This window comes from Pholis gunnellus (genome assembly GCF_910591455.1).
Source record: "Pholis gunnellus genome assembly, chromosome: 6".
In the NCBI taxonomy this organism is placed as follows: domain Eukaryota; kingdom Metazoa; phylum Chordata; class Actinopteri; order Perciformes; family Pholidae; genus Pholis; species Pholis gunnellus.
The window spans coordinates 13,356,723-13,373,918 of record NC_136532.1 but is presented as its reverse complement, the minus strand read 5'-3'; the positions used below and the strand labels follow the sequence as shown (position 1 = coordinate 13,373,918).

At 39.9% G+C, this 17,196-nt stretch overlaps 1 protein-coding gene across 1 annotated transcript in view; it reads left to right on the top strand.

Annotated features, from left to right (window-relative positions):
• The window catches only part of edil3a (EGF-like repeats and discoidin I-like domains 3a), a gene marked incomplete at its 5' end in the record, with an annotated part of 95,424 nt that overhangs the window by 10,061 nt on the left and 68,167 nt on the right, over positions 1-17,196 (top strand). The window contains one exon of the mRNA XM_079161166.1: positions 16,396-16,425. Within this exon, the coding sequence (XP_079017292.1) occupies positions 16,396-16,425 (30 nt within the window). The remainder of the gene's footprint in view (positions 1-16,395; positions 16,426-17,196) is intronic.

Below are 17,196 nucleotides of genomic sequence, written 5' to 3'. Positions count from 1 at the left end.
GTGGGTCCCCAGAATAATAGAAGAAAAAAGTGAAAAATGATTAGCTGCTGCCATGGCAAACAGCTAACCTTCCTGGGGTCCACACTGATGCTTGTGTGTTTGATGCTATCATTCAGTTATACATCAGTTACTCATTTCCAGTGAACTTTCTCTTCACTGAGACACAAAATAATCACTGAAAAGTAGCTCCACTACAACAGTTTGATGTCCAGTAATCAGCCGTGACTGCACTTCATCACTCATAAAGCTACTGTACGCTGAGCCTTGTCACGCACAATACTGTGGCTCTTTGAGGAAGTGGCGCCTGCTACATGAAATTCACTGACCAAGGAGTAAGCAGGATGAAGAAATTCAATTTGTCAAGGCCTGCCCTTTCCAGTACACACAATGCACAGCTTAGGCCAGCGGGTGTGAAGTATGAGTGGAACAAGGATCAGAAGATATTGTGTAACTACTCTTTCATGTCCTTCTAACATGCATATAGAGTCATACAGCAACATCACACACGGCTGCCTTTATAATATTTTTCGGTTTGAATTGCCAGTGTGACTTAAACCAAACAAGTCATAGTATATGTTCTGCAGCAAGACATTGAGTGGTACCGTTCATTGGGTAACAGGGTGTGTTATTATTTGTGCGATGACAGTCAGAAGAGATTTTAAAGGAATAGAATGACATCTTGGGGAAATATGCCCTTTTGCTTTGTTGACAAGTATTAAATGAGAAGATCGATACCGTTCTCATCATTTGTCTGTTCAATATGTAGCTGGAGCCAGCAAACCATTAGCTTGTGTCTCATTTGTTTAATCTGTACAAATGCCAACGTTTAAAAACAATTTACCATTTAACAAAAGGGTTATTGTCAAGGACTGTTTCATGAAGTCTTGTTGTCAGCGTGAGCGTGCCAGGCAACCACTGGAGATTCCAGAGCGTCACAACTCCTATCCAAGAAATATTCTGGCACATAACCCCCGTGAAATGGCAAATTGTTATTTGCCATCACTTTGATTCACGTATATAATGAATAAACAACATATGCTGTGACAATTAGTGAGTTTTAAAGGAGCATGTAGGTGTATTTCGGTTCTTTGAAACATAACTCGTTTCCCCTTTTTTTTCCAGTCCTTATGCTAAGCTAAGCTAACCAGCTACTGGTTCAAGCTACATGTAGATTGAACCAGTAGGTTCAGTCTTCCCATCTTACTCTCGACATAAGCAAGGCTATTTCCCAAAATGTTTCCTTTAATGCAAAGAAAAGTTTAATAATAATATGTAATGAAATGCTTTCCCTGGATTTATCAAATTTATGATTGGCGCTTAAAAGCTAATGGTCTCCCTGTCTCTTACACATACACACGCAAAAAGACTGAACATTTGAATTTGCCGTACTAGTACATATTGTGGATTTTGAATCAGACGGTTGTTCACTCACAGAGTGTATTTGTGTGGCATAATTTCCCTTTCATCCAAAATTCCACATGGAAAACATCAAGACAACAAGAGAGCTAATGAGGTACATTTAACGAACAGGGTCACAGAAATGCCTTCATGTGCTGTTGAATATGCATCAATCCTGTGAGTTAGTGACACAGTTTTCAAGTAAGTGTTTTTTCCCCGCGCCCATTTTAAATTTTTCTTCTTTCCTTGCCTGTTAATCTGCACTAGCACTTTCCTTCACAGACACCTTCCTCCTCAACTGTGAAGATTCAGATGAGACGTGAGCTCCACTTCTTTATACATGTTTGATGAATCATTTTATGCCACTTCTGGGATACAAGCATGAATGTGAGAGATCTCGTTGCTGAAAAAAAAAAAAAGGTACAAAAGATGGGAGGATTCCAAGTTTGTAATGAGGCTAGCAAGGCTTTCCTGGCTGACGAGCAAACTAGGGCATATGTAATGAGCATGCAGAGAAGCGCAGGGGGAGGGGGGGGGGCAGAGAGAACGGAGAGAAGCATGTTGCAAATATGAATTGAGCCCCAAGCTCAGCTGTCCAGTGGATGTTAGGCAGAAAGAGGTCCATCATACTGTAGCTCCTGCTCAATGATTGCTCCCTTATTTAAGACCGAGAGTGTTGTTTTCTCAGAAACTCATAGCTTGAATTTAGCAGGGCGTACAGAATTGTTTTATACATCTGTAATATTTTTAAATGGATGGGGAATGACCCAACTGTGCTTCTCAGTGGAAGAAAGGACACACTAAAATGAACAGAAGAAGGTTTAAGAGATGCACATTAATAAAGGTAGAAACCATTCAAAATCTGTGATTTGTTCGACACCATTTTGCACTGAAATGTAAATGTATGTATTGTCGAGATAGTCCCATGCAATGCTGGTAAATATATGTAAACAATAATAATGATAATAATGCACAAACTTGTTCTGTATCACAGAAATAATCTGAACACTGCAACCATTTATTCCCTTCATGTACTGCAATGGTATTGAAAATAATATTGTGAATCCAGTAAAACGTTTATGAGCTATAGCTGAACCTGAAATTGGATGCATATGAATTATGTGAATTACCACAATCCATCATACGGCCTTGATGTTATGTTTCTCTGCCGGTTCTTGATTTACAACAGAGATTCAGACACACCAACAATTTGGTTTGGTGATTTATGTTTTTGGTTACCATAGGATTTATCTTTTAAGATAACTAAAGAATTTTAAGGCATGTATTATGTGTGTTAAACGTATCTTCCTTTTATATATAACTATTGTTGATTTCGCAGTTTGGGATAACTTCACCTTATTTTTTTCAGACTTTTTTGTGTCAGATTAGAGGAGTCATAATTGTCAACACCGTTTTCCTGCCAAACTTGCATAAATAACTATGTAACAATATAAGCCTTGTCATACTTTATACGTTAATTATGCTCTACTATTGACCTAAAGGGGTAGTAAACTTAAAATAAATACTCACAGCAGTTAACTTCTGAGTGAATCATCTTTATCACTAACCTGCTGAGGCCAATACATAAATATATTAAGCAGAAGACCAGCTAAGGGCCTTCAGGGGTTAGCTTGGTGTGTGATGATAGTGTTACTGCCGAGCCTTCAGGGTCAGGTCCAGTGTTGTGTTGGATCTGCGGAGTTGGACCGTCCGGGCTTTGCCCCGCGGAGTTCCAATTTTCAACATGAATTAGGCATTCATAAAAGGGGCATGATCATGCAGTGACCCATTAACCCTGTAACATTATATTAGGTGGTGCTCCTACATCTGATTGTGTTTATAATGGCAGGGTGGCGTAAAATCCCTCTTAACCATCTAATGTGAGTTAACAAAATCCTTGATATATGTTTTAATATCTTAAAATCTGCCCAGATAAAATGTCACCATAGTTTTGGAAGCATTGTACATTTTAATTTTTTAGGGACTTCATGGTTCATAACTGCACCTGTTTCACCTGAGGAAAGATCCAGTCCATGGTCTCAGGTTGCTGCAAAATCCGGTGAACCCTCTAGACACTGGGCTGAGTGCATTATCGCTGCCTCTGGCCAATGATGAGGAAAGGTATCGATCTTATCCTCCGACGAAAGCCCTCTGTGCACCTCTGCAGGGCTTAGAGATGGCTGAGGCAGGATGCACAGTAATGAGAGCAATAGAGGGCAGAACGGGGGACCAGCTTTCTCCTAACAAGGATAGAGACCTTTACAGGAAACAAAAGAAAGAAGCTCGGTGTTTGTTTGTTTTTATTTAACCCCTCCTCTTAAGATGGTCACGTCTTTCTCTCTCTGAGCAAAGTAAAGGTCTTAACCACACCATGCACTGTAGCCTTGATGGTCTTATCTGGAATTTAGGACCCCTGTGGGAATATATCTCAGCTGTTTGAAAAGTAAATTTGGTTTACCCCATGTGTGAAGTCAAAGGAGCAGTGAAGGTGGTCTCAAACAATCAAAAGCATTTCTCAGAGAAAGTGGTTTGAGCTTAGCCAGACTTAAGATGCTAGGATACCTCTGGCTGGGAGGAAAGATTCCTACTCCTTTGGGTGCTATGGTTGGAGGTTTTTGTGGCAACAGAAGTCGTTTCTGAGACAAGGACTCCAAAGAGAAGACTTTGTGTGCGCAAGCCTTTGAGATGATGATCATGTTGGTTGAAGCCTCAAACCTCACAGTGACCAAAGCTCCACCACACCATACTTATTATGGGTGGCTGATTCTGGGCCATGGCTGCTGTAGCTTTTAGTTAAGCTTACATCATATATGTGGTGGGGTGAGCGGTAATGGTGTTGAAACAAAAGGTTCTTTCATGCTCAACAACAGAGGAATAAGGTAATGTTGCATACGTATTTCATACGGACATGAAAGGCTTCAGTCTGTGTTACACTAGAAAGTGTAAATGTATTCATGCATCCAGGCCAAATAGATGGTGCTGAAAGATCAGTGGCATTGTGAGTACTTGCAGTCTCAGTTGTTATTTGCGAGTAAGTTGAAGAAATATTTTGACATTTACGGAGATATTGTTAATCGCGTTCTTGCTTACAGTTAGGTGAGACGATCAATCCCACTCTCATGTCTTAAAAGCATAGATGGAGCTGTTGCCAGCAAACAGATAGCTTAGCTTAGCACAGACACCGGAAACGGGGGAAACAGTTAGCCTGGCTGTGTCTAAAGCTCTCAGCTAACGGGCCAAGAGAAAATATTTGTTCCATCTACCCATGTGTCACGACTGACTTCAAACCATGCCACATCTCATTTCTGCAGCTGTTTTTACTCCCAACATTACATCGTTACGCCTAAATCAAATTGGATGATATATAGCTGTATAGTTTCTTCCATTTTGGACTCTCTGGTCTCTCGCAGTTCAGCGTATGTTGACAGCAATTGGTCAACGAGACAAATTCACTTGTCAAAGTTCACCAAAGTTGAACTCTCCACAAAAGAGCTGCACAGATTGATTTCGTAGCCATGAGCAACATAAGGGATTGTGGCAATTCCATAGCAGTGAAATTACTTCAATTTGAAGTTTCCCTATAATAGATGCTGGTCTGACCGAGCCGTTAGATTTCTGTTTGAAATGAAGAAATCAATGGTTGGACCTCTCCATACAATACTAATATCAGCCTCAGTTCCATTAGCTGTAGAAATCTGTTTAATTCAACGACGGGGAAAGTTTAAAGGACAGCCCTCAGCAATTGACTGACTTCACAGGACCACCAAAGGTTTCTCTCATCTTCAAAATGTCCCTGCAACGCAGACCTAGTTCTCTTCTCGGATTAGGTCCTCCCAAAAGCTTTCACAGACTTAGGGGTCAGTATGCTCTCTGTTACCAATACCCATTTATATGTTTGATGTGCTGCCTTTTCTCAGACTCTCCACAGTGTCTCTCCTCTCTGGCGCCTTTTAATTCCAGTCCACATTCCTGCATTTTTCTTTCTCCTTCCCTTGTGCACATCTTTACTGTGCTGCTTCTGAACAGTAGGCTGTGTATGTGTTCAGCTCGATATGACTACGCCGTCTGTCTTTCTACTCTTCCGTGGATGTTTAGCATTTTCAGCCCTCTCTAAACATCTTCTCTCTCTTCTCGCGTTCCCCTCCCCGAGGCCAAATCGAGCTTATTCCCTCTAGCTATTACATCCAATTAGGAGGAGTGAGAGTTTCACCCCTCCTCCCTTTCTACTCTAGCAATGTGGAATACAGTGGAACGAGTGAGGGCTTTTGCTTCCCTTCTTTGATGTGAACAAATCACGCTTCAGATACATACTTGGCAATGAAACACAGATCCAGTTTACTCTTTCAAGTTAGGGTTCTTTGTCATTTGGTGAACAATAAGATACACAATGGAAGGAGAGATCGCTTGGTGTGGATTGACGGAAGCTTTTATTTCAGCTGTTCTCTAACAACTTAAAAAAAATAAAACCTTGTTTAGATTGAATTTGAATGATAACAGGATACATATATACAGTATGTACATATAGTAGGGGCCTTGTGGTAATAATTTTACTAATGACAAAATATGATCATCGCAATGCCAAACCCTATACCTGAAGCACAAGATTTTTTCCAGCATTTCCATGAACACTGTCAGCTGTTCTGATATTATTCAGGTCAGTTCTGCTGACTTCCAGTGATGTGGTTCCCGATGCATGTTCTTCTTTTCCCAGAGCATGCGTATGAGCCTCCTTCAGAGGCCCTTTGGTTGAATATAAAGCAGGGCATTATATGTTAAGAGTATTCATGATGACCTTTAAACACCTTTCTTTTGAAAAATCCACGGTCTACAAAAGACCTTCAGTTAACATTCTAGGTGGTTTTAGGCTGTCTCACGGCAGGTTAAAGCGATGAAATATTCTAAATAAAGTGAACACTTAAAATGATTTGTTTTCGGTAAGTCTCTCATTTAAGTGGCTAATATACATTTTGCTGGTGCTTCTATTCACAGCAGTAAATTGCTTAGCTCTTGTCTCGGTGCTCCGACCGCCATCTACTGTATATAATACACTGTGGATAAGCACCCAATACAACCCCACTTTAAACAATCTGAATTTTCCCTGTAACCTTTAGAGTTCCAACTCAGATAAGTGAAGTAAACTGAGGTTTGCTATCACATCTCTGGAAACAGCTTGTGCAACATTACGTTGCCATTGCACTTTGTCACTTAGGGACCTAATTTGCTTTTGTCTGTTGGTAGTACACACTTTGGTAGATTACATAAATGTCGGTGAAGGAAATGACAGCATTTTCCTTTTGGTGTGAACTGTTCATTTAAGATGGTGGCGAGCCGTCTCATATGGAGGCTTTTTCTCCTTGGCTTGTATTGCTGTAGTCTGTTTCCTCCCTTTCTTCTTCTTTGCCTCGCTCCTCCATTTTTCTTCTTGCACTGTTGCAGTTATAATCCCGATTTGCATTATTCATTTAGATGCGAAGATCAAATAAATATACATTTTCTTGGAAGTGGGGGCTTCTGTGTATACATCCACCGTCTTGCTTTATGTTTTATTATCTGTTTTGAAAACCATCTGACCAGAATCTTTTTATTTCAAGTCCCGTGGTTATTTGTATAAAAACAGCTTTGCAAGTAGTTGTAGCAACTTCTCCTGGGATCATCTTTAACTTGACAGATTCCATTCCACAGACGCCCATCCATCTGAGTTATGTGTTAGGTTTAAGACATTTATACGACATCTCCCATAGATATTTTGGTTATGAGATCTTTTTGCACAGTAGGGCACAAAGAAAAAAAAAAATATGGATAACATACCTTAGAAATAGTTGCTCTGCTGCACTGCCATGTGTGTCAGCCTCCTGTCCAAAGCATCTGGTTGTTGTTTCAGGTTAGAATCATCTCTGGAGGAATAGCAGCACTTATTCTGTAAATGAATATTTTTTTTATGGCATGCAACATGCTTGCGTTTTCGATTTGTTGCCTGAGGAATCGATCAAATCTCAGAATTTGTACACAACTTCAATTACCACCATCAGGGATTGCATTTATTCGACAGAGGAACATGGTCAATTTTGTCCACTTCTGTATTCTTGAGGTAGCCTCCTATTGGCTATGGACAATCAATACTGGCCATGGCACTATTGAAAACATATATAATTTAGCTGACACTTGGTTCAGCACACTGGCACAGAAGAGCAGACATAAAAAAAAAAAAAACATTGATTGTGTGTCAAAAACACAGTATGAATCCGGCCTTGGATCTGTCTGCACTCTGTATTGACCACATTACAAAAACAGTTCCCTGTAGACGGTGTGATCCAATGGGATTTTCTCTATGTTATGCTTGGAATTGCAATGTGATGCCCTATTTGACTGAACACCCTCTCCACAAGCAATCACATACAGTATACAGTCTGTGATATTATTGATTTTAAACAGTTGCATCGTTTCTTTCAATCAAAGGAAGAGCTCTGTTTTGTTTTAGGCCAAATCAATATCTTAAATTCATATTGATATTGAGACTCAACACAATATGTACATGTTTTAGGCTCTTTTCACACCTGACAGTCCAAACCAAGGTTTGTGATTTTGTTGTATTGTATACATTTGATCCAGTTAGTATTGGTTTCACATTGCAATGAAGCGAGCACACAACAAAACACATGACATACCTACTTCGGGTTTTGCTCACCTACGTGAGCTCCCAATACTTGCAGTTGATTGGTTTGTTGACGGGCTCTCCGGTCCTCTTGTATCCTCTCCCTCTCATCGTCTCGGAAAATAATATGAAGAAATGTCAATTGGTCTCCTCTCCTCTCTTACCACAGCTTATTTAGTTTTGATGCATTGTTGTTCTGATTCTTGCGAAAGACTGCCAGAACTTTATGTAATTTGTCCAAAAGTCCGTACCATCTAAATAATGTTTGCACATCAGAAATGAACCGAATAATAATTTAATTTGATCCGCACCGAGACGATCCCTTTCTATCGGACCAAGGTTTGGCTGGTTGGTCTAGTCAGCGATCCTCTGTAGATTTTGACAACTGTAATTTTGGTTTGGATGAAATGGAAAAGTCTGAAAGTCTGGTCCAAACAAGTAAGGTGGGAAAGTGCCCTTAAAAGCCAACAAGTCACAGTGAATATACTGACTAAATCTCCAAATTCAATGGTATTTTGGGTTTACTTGCTAGTAGTCTGTTACATTTGTCTGCTGTTTACATTAATACTGATGGGTTGGGATTATGTATAATTTCCTTCAGTAAAGACTACGCTTCATTGGGCTCACTGTATGCAAGCCAACTTTATGATTTTATTAACTAGGATTTTGAAACACATCATTTATCACTACTTTGTTGAGCAGTCCCTTAATATACTGCTTTTGGCAGTGGTTTCCCCACTGCATTGGGAAACACAACTATAAAGCAAAAATGTTATACATAGTAAATCATACTATTGTAGTAAAGTTGTAGTGTCTGTCAGTAATATTGCAATAAGCATCTTAAGCATCCCTATTAGCAAGATGAGCTGTATGGAAAAAAACAAAAATCTTGTCTCTCATCCTGGAGTTTTCTTTTCTTTTTTTTCTTCCTAAACCACGTGTTAAAGAGATAATGGAGGACTTTACCCTGCAGTCCTGCTCGGCTGTCAAAAACGTAAAATGAGAATGGATGGGTTATTTACTTACAAAGAGACAGTGTTTGCCACTCAAGTTGATATGAAGGGATGTGCTACTGAACTTCCTTATCATTAGTTGAAGAAACATCAACAATGCCTCCCTAATTATTGTTGGTATTGTGTCTGTGAGTCATTACACAGTTAGCCACCCACTCTAGAGCAAGATGATTTAATGTTAATAAGCACTGCTATCACGGAACAAACACTTTTGAGGGTGATGTTTTGTGGGAGATAGATGTGCAATGAACATCTGCTGGGGGTTGGAGAGTGAATGAGTGTGTGTGTGTGCGTTTGTGTGTGTGGGTGGGGGTACAAGGAAAGGTGATATCTGTAGTGCTAATGTAGCACATGTACACAGATCGTGCCACAGTGAAGCTAACTAAATCCTCATTTGCAACAAACCACTTTAGACATTTCTTTTTTATATCTTTTCTGTCAGACAAAGCTCAATTGAGCTGATATATATTCTTACAGTGTATTTTGCCAGTTGGACAGCTGTCTTAAAACAAAGAAACACAACTCTTCCAGCAGTCAAGTCTGCTTTTCTAAATATTCTGACTATGTAATTTGAGTGCCTTTAAAATGTAGCGAGTGTTAATGTTGGTTTGCTACATTTTATCATGCAGATCAATAACAACTCTTACCTGGAATTACCATTTCAACAAATCTATCACAATTTATGTCAATCTTATTCAGCTGCTGCCTGGCAAGTTGATTGTAATAATGCTGCTCATTTATGGCTGCAAACACGTGGAACCTTTTAAACTGCAACTTGAGTCATGCTGTAATTGAACGCAGTCCTGTGGCAAATTAAACTTGTTTGTTCACTGCCAAATAGGGTAAAGAAACATGAAAACTCCAACAAAAGTTTTACTGCATGGGATTCATAACATGAGACACTTGACGCAAACAGGCTTTGTCAGCCCCAGCGAGCGGTGTCCGGGCTGCCAGAATTAGCAGTGACAGTTGACTGTCACTCCTGATGCTACACTGCTAAATGGGAATACGACCCAATACCCGGATTGTTTCTGACTATGTCGTGGGCCGATTGGCCATGAAGGTAAGAGTGATAAGCTTTACGAAGTCATCATGCCAGATGGAGCTCAATTTGACTGGTGGCCAGCTATCATTGTTGGGGTTCTCAGTTGACATCCCAGCTGATATCTAACTTTTGCCAATATAATCAATATATAGAAGCAGTATAGAAGCACACAATCAAACAATAAATCATTTTACTTTTACTTAAGTTTTCATATGTAAATGTAAGGGGTACCACTCATGCAATATATAACACTAGCAATAAAAGAAGATTATTATTGTAATGAACTAAACATTAAAACATCCACCAGGTCAATGCCATCAAACACAACATCACGAAACAGGCGCTAGCTCCCACGACTGCATGTGTAATGGATTGCTATCATCATTACAATTATTGCAAAACACAATGCATTGTGTTGACCTCTCACGCAGGCAAATGTGGGTATCAAAACAATACTTTCATCTTTATTATTAAAGCCTTACAGGGTTGCAGGGTTAATGCTAATGCTAAGGAAACAACACTGGAAAAAGTGCATAAAATGTTTTATGCAACCTCTTCCCACTCAAAACAATCTAATTGTATTGACATCAGCACATTGCACTTAATGGACAATTATTTCTCAGAATTATAAATATCATTTTTCTCTTTAATTAAAATTAAGAAGGCAAGCACAATGTTAAAATCCAGGTAAAGAATAATCTGAGATTTATGCTGGCTGCGTCTGCGAGGGTTGCAAGTGTTCACACGGCGTCTCAAACTCAGGACTCACATCTATTTACATTTTGTTATAACTCTACAATACTAACTGTGCTCCTGTCAGTGTTCACTCTATCTACAGTATCTTATTGCTCAGCCAGCCAGTCGTACCCTTGTTTTAGGCAGCTAACAAGTATCCTATCAAATCTGAGTACTGTACTCCAAATCTTTTGACACCTCAAGTGATCTTGAGAGAAAAGAAGACACTTTATTGTCGGTATTCTCTCTCTGCAAAATCACTTACACTGACATCATTTGCTAGGACACTCGTGGCTGTCAAGAACTGAAGTAGGGCTTTCGTTTGTTGGAATATAAGATGGCTGCATTAAAGAGAAACAAAAACTGTGCACACAACCACAGACCAGATGAAACACTTTGTATTGAAACCTAAACAGAGCAAAAATAGCGCTCTTTTGTTTCTTTGTTGTACCAATTGATTATATACTAGTGTGACCCTGTGATGCAGTGAGGTCCATCATTTTATGAGTTTAAGTCATGAACTAATATGATCACTTACAGTACTGCAGGTTCCTTTAGTGCTGAGGCTTTTCTTTCTGTCCCTCTTACCTTCTATAATTCCATTTTTAGATGTCTGTCAGCTTGTGAAACTGTGATCACATGGTTCATCAGAGGTGATCCAAATGCATTTCACACTCTCATTCACTTCAAGTCTACCACTTTCCTCTTGACACCTTACTGAAATACATCACATCAACCATCAACTCTATAAATCTCCAAATCATTGGTAAGGCCAACGCCATATTAAAGCACACATGTGACATGACATACCAAGAGTACAACTCTTTATTTTCTCATTTTGCTGTAATTCTTTTTAAGATGTACGAATTTGGAATTGAAAATGTTAGAAGCTACTAGAGCAAATCTGCCCTTAATCACTAGCTATGATCTATGCCCTGCTGATCCACCTTAATTAAGTGGAGGGATTTCTGTTAAGCCAGACTTAACTGCTAACCCTGCAGTCTTTATTTCAACATCTGAACACCTAGCCCTTACTGTACTATAGGCTGTTGGTAAAAGCAACTATATAAAGGTTCTTATATAGCTGCATATAACATGGTGGCTTTAGTATTGATGACTTGTTTGCTTCCTCAATACACCTCCTGATCTTCACAGTGAGGTGGTTACTGTTGATGTAAATTAGAACTACATGATTCCTGTTTGATGCACAGTAAAACACTTTTGCAGGTCTGTGTCTCAGAAAACAACCATGGACTGTAGATAGGAAGTCGACATAGTCACCGTGACATCACCCAGTGGTTTGTGGACTCAGGTTTTTCAGCCTGGAGTTCAGCATTTCAGCTGTTGCCATCTTGGGTTTTTTGGACCGTAAATGGGAGGAGCTAAGTACAACCGATAAATAGAATGGGGCTGCACAAACGTTTGAAGTTCACTGTGACTCATAAAAGTAGTCTATGCAGGGTGTAATACATTACATACATCTTAGGTTTAGATTAATACGAATATAGAAATAGAATAAATGAAGCCCAACATCACTATTGGGGAGGAAAAGCAGATTATTGGATTTACTGGTCTATGTGTTTGTTATTAAATGTAGGCTACTATTGATCCATATGGTGTTATTGATTTTTTGTAATTTATAAAGTGTGATTAGATGGTGTCTGTGCATGTAAAAAAAGTAATTGCTGTTGAAGGGCATGCCCAGTCAGCCACATTGTAGAAACAAAGTCAAAACTGTTGCTATTGATGAATGGAAGGAAATATTACATCACATTACCCACAACCAAACATCTATACATCTATATATGTAAACACCTTCATTTGTGTGTTTTATATGTGCATATGTATCCTCCTCCTTATGTATGTATGTATGTCTATGTGTGTGTATACTATGTGGGTGTTTTGTAGTGGTTTTTGTACTTGTTCGTCCTGTGCACCGGCCCCTATATCTCCACTGAACACCTTGAGGTCACAGCAGCCCTATGCTGGACAGGCTGGCTGGTTCCCATTTAGATTATGGATGGTTATTACTTCCTCCCGGCTGTCATTCAGATTAAACCAATATGTCCAACAGAGAGAACCTTCTCCTGGGAAGGAGGAGGGGCCATTTAAATAAGCCATCTCCAGAGCCCTCCATGTTCTACAAATGTATTAATTCGTCAAATGTAGGAAAAATATAAGAAAACATATACATAGGCCTGTAGTATTCCCATGTAACACACTCAATTAATTATATAAACTAATTTGTAGTTTTAATAGTTGTATTTCTGAATAATGGTGAAAGTTAATATGCTTACAGCTCAAATGTGCAGGTTGGGTTTTCGCCACTTGTTGATGATAGACATTAAACTGAACTGACTGCTTAATGTTTGTACCGCAGCACATTTTAAAATAGAATATGAAGTAAGCACACCCAGTCGTAAATCATGATTGTCTCTAGATAGATCTGCTTATAGCCCGTCTGCTGAGAGTAATATGTTGGTTTGGCTTTGACGGACACCTTTATGGGAAATGGGGAATTTAAGGATGTTATTTTTGTAGGATAATATAAACAAAACCATTTAATTTCTAAAAAGAAAGGCACATGTTGCCAGGATATGACTAAAACAATAGTTTTTTTTCTCTTTGGCTATTGTATTGAGTGAACAACCAGAATAGTACCGCTTTCCTACTATCCTAGTAGTATGTTATGTGATGTCTTTTTTTTTCTGGAGGCTTTGCAAGTATTTCCACCAGATGATGTGTGCCGTCAACAGCCGGATGAGACAGACATGTAATTGTTCAAAACCAGTCTGTGAAGCTGGAAGGCATGGCACATTGATATTTACATGAATAGATACAATATTAAGATAAAAGAAAATAAATAATGGCACTGCTACATGGAAGCACCTTTAGAATACCCAATTCTAAAACATATAGCCATTTCACAAACTACACATGCCTGCTCTGTGGTTAACGCCTGGATAAGATTATGTGTTGGTTAAGGTTAGGAAAACAACGCTGTTGGGGTCAAGATAAATCAACATTGGCTGTTGGTACAAGATGGGGCATGAACCATGCTCACATGTTTCAGAATCACACCTTGTTAACTCAACCACCCATCCCAAATTCCTCCCTAAGAGGTTCTACTGTATATTATTGTCACATTATCGCTGCTTTTGCTGCTTATTGAGGACATTTGCCTAAACATCACATGTATGTGAGATTAAGACAGTTTTGCCTGTAGTGTGTGTACAACTGCCTGGCATTTACAAATGGCCAACTATAGTTAACTTACAATTGTGCTGGTTCACTATTTCAGGAGAGGCAAACCCTTTTCTTATCTTATGGGAAGTACATCTTCTCTTGTCAGACAACGATTAGTCTCGCATAGTCAGACCTGTCTCCATTGCGCTGTGTCAGCGCTAAAGACAGGTCTGGCTTCACACACTATCATTTTGGTATAGGGGGGAAAAAACGCTCTGACTTGGTTGTATTTCTTTAAACCTTACAGTCGTCTTGGGCTGTGCGAAGCCCAAGACGTGCAAGTGCTCTTGCAAATTAGATGGCGGAGATTGCGGAACGGGAGGAGAATGCGGTGTGAGATATGCGACAGGCCTATACTCACTGTCTACATCCCCTGAGTCAGACTAGACAACAATAGATACATTTGCATCATTTGCATTGGTAATAACTCAAGTGATGTGACTCACATGGGTTGTTTTAACTCATCTTAGGGAACACCAACAATTGAAGACATACATTTAGCCAGCCCGTATCTTATGCACTATTATGATTCACCACATCAACATGTGCAACACATAAAAACCTTTTTATATGTCTATATTTTCTCAGCTTGTGTATTTATGTGTGGGTGTGAATAGTTGTCTGCACTCGGAGGCGTGTTTTCCCTTGTCTTTGTGAGTGTGTAATTGTGTGCACACCATATACACAATGTGTCTGTGGACTTGCATGTGTGTGTCTTGACCCCTATGGTAAAAGAGGAGCGGAAATAGCAGAAAGAAAACCGCTCCAAGTGAAGCGTGGAATGTGCTTGGTTTTGGGATTACATTGGCCCATGTGCATGGGAAAACACAAAGGGGAGCATCTTCTGCCAGACAGATGAGAGGTTGGGAAAGTGCTTGGCTTTGGCTCCTTGTGTCTTCAATTTGAGCTTTCTCTTACAGTTAAAGAAGTGTTAAAAGGCTGCGGTTCACTCTTTAATTCTCTCTGTTTATCACAGGGATGTCTAAGTGAGTCTATTTTACCCCTCAGTTTGCAGCTGCTGGGGAAAGATTCATGGCTGCTGTCTGAGTTGAAATAATTTGTTCCAGAGGTCTCTTAAGTTTTTCAAAACAGTCAGCTCAGCTGGTCTTGCTCGACATTTAGTAGATACACAGAATACAGCCCCCCCCCCCCCCCCCCAGAAATACGGTATCACATTAAATTAGATTGGCAATATAAAAGTTTCTTAAAAACCTCTGAGAGCACTTTGTGAAGTGATTTTTATTTTCACAGCTAAAGACACCACAGGGAATGCAGACGTGACAGAGCACTGATGTTTGGTTTGTGGAGAGGAGAAATATGTACTCTCTGCATGTTTCTCATTGATATGATTGGAAGTGTTGACTTGATTGGTTTTCTAAGATGGATTTGAAGGCATTTGCAGCTGCATGCAAGGCTGACATCCATATATGTCTCCCTGTCTGCATTGTGATCTATGCGGCGTTAACCCTCTCCATATGCTAATACCTCATTAGTATGCAGCACTGTGAATTGAAAAATGTACATGAAATTGAATCATATTTTAATTAAGCAAGCATGCTCATTGGTAGGTAGTATCATTAGTGACTGAAAACAGCCCCAAATCCCAATACATTCAAGTTTATCCATCCATCCATCCATCCAACAAACCGATCCAAGGGAATTGGTTCACCCTGTAACACGTCTCTGATCATCCCCAACAATAATAGCAAACGTTATTTGTCATCCCATGAATCTGACACCCTTGGTCTTTTGCCTCTGTAGCTGTGTCCAGCTATCAGGCACATTTTCAGAGCAATTTTACGAGTGGGGATGGAGATGGAGGGTTGTGGTAATGGTGGCAGACAGGCAAGATCTCAGCCATGGAGCTGGACTGGGATTTAGGAGCCAGGGATGCAGTAAACAATTATGAATGCCGCAGGGGCTAATCCTACGCTGGTCCAGAATGATGAACACATATTAGTCAAAGGCCACCGACCAGGACATATAGCAGTGTAGAAGTGTATAAATGGGGGATGGGCTATGGCACGGCGTACGCTCCATGGTGGCAGTGTGGAGTAGTTCTCTTGGCAGGATGTTTTACCCGACAGGTAGCAGGCGTGTCTGGCTTTACATTCTGAATGATCCCTTGGATTACACGTGAGATGTTAATGCACATATGGTAGTGCACGGTGCAATTACTAATATTGTTGAATCAGCAGCGTTGCATGCAGCTGAATCACCGAATACTGTGACATAGTTGCGATAAAGCTAATTTTATTTTACTCCCCTCCCCTCCTCCCTCTTCTCCTCCTTTTGTGTCTCAACAGCAGCAGATGGTGAGGAACCAACTTCAGCAGGTGGGAAATGTTTATGCTTGGTAACGTGATTTCCCTTCATTTGTCGATGTGTGTGAGAGGGAGGGAGAGAGAGAGAGCTCGTTCCCTGACTAAATCTTGACCAAGCCCCCTTCCTCCCTTCATTACCATTGACTATCAGCTCACCGATCATGCCTGTCAGCATCACTCATGATTATATCATTTGGTAGTTCAGTTCATACAGCAGTCCTATTTAAACCTCTTCTAATAGTGTGACTCTTGCGAAATAGCTCGTCTTTGTCTGGTACCATTATGAGATTGTTTTCAGAAGCTCACAGTCCAATTCAGCTCCGCAATTGCTTTACCTTGATTGCTTTTCAGAATACCTGAGCTTCTTGCGTAATTTCACGGGAAAATGGCTCCTAGTGTGTGTGAGCTTTTACTTTACAATCCATTAACTTAAGAGTAGCATTAATATAAAGCAATTTCAACGTTTCAACATACTGTCTTATATCTAAAGGACAATGCATTGCATCCTTAAATGCATGCCATTAGCATCAGTTGGAATGTACAGGACAGTGTATCCAATCCCGAAGGAGCGCGTTGAGAGTGTTTTGTGCTGCTCTTAGTGTTTGTAATGAATAGTAAAATAAATATCTGTTAATTATCATACAGAAACCTCCTCATAAAAACATTTTCCTCAGGGGAAATATTTGGTATTCAGAAGTAGTGCTTCTCATTATTGAAATAACTAATGTGACGAGAGTTTTATTACAAAAGCAAGACCACAGAGGACAACAGTAAACAAGAACC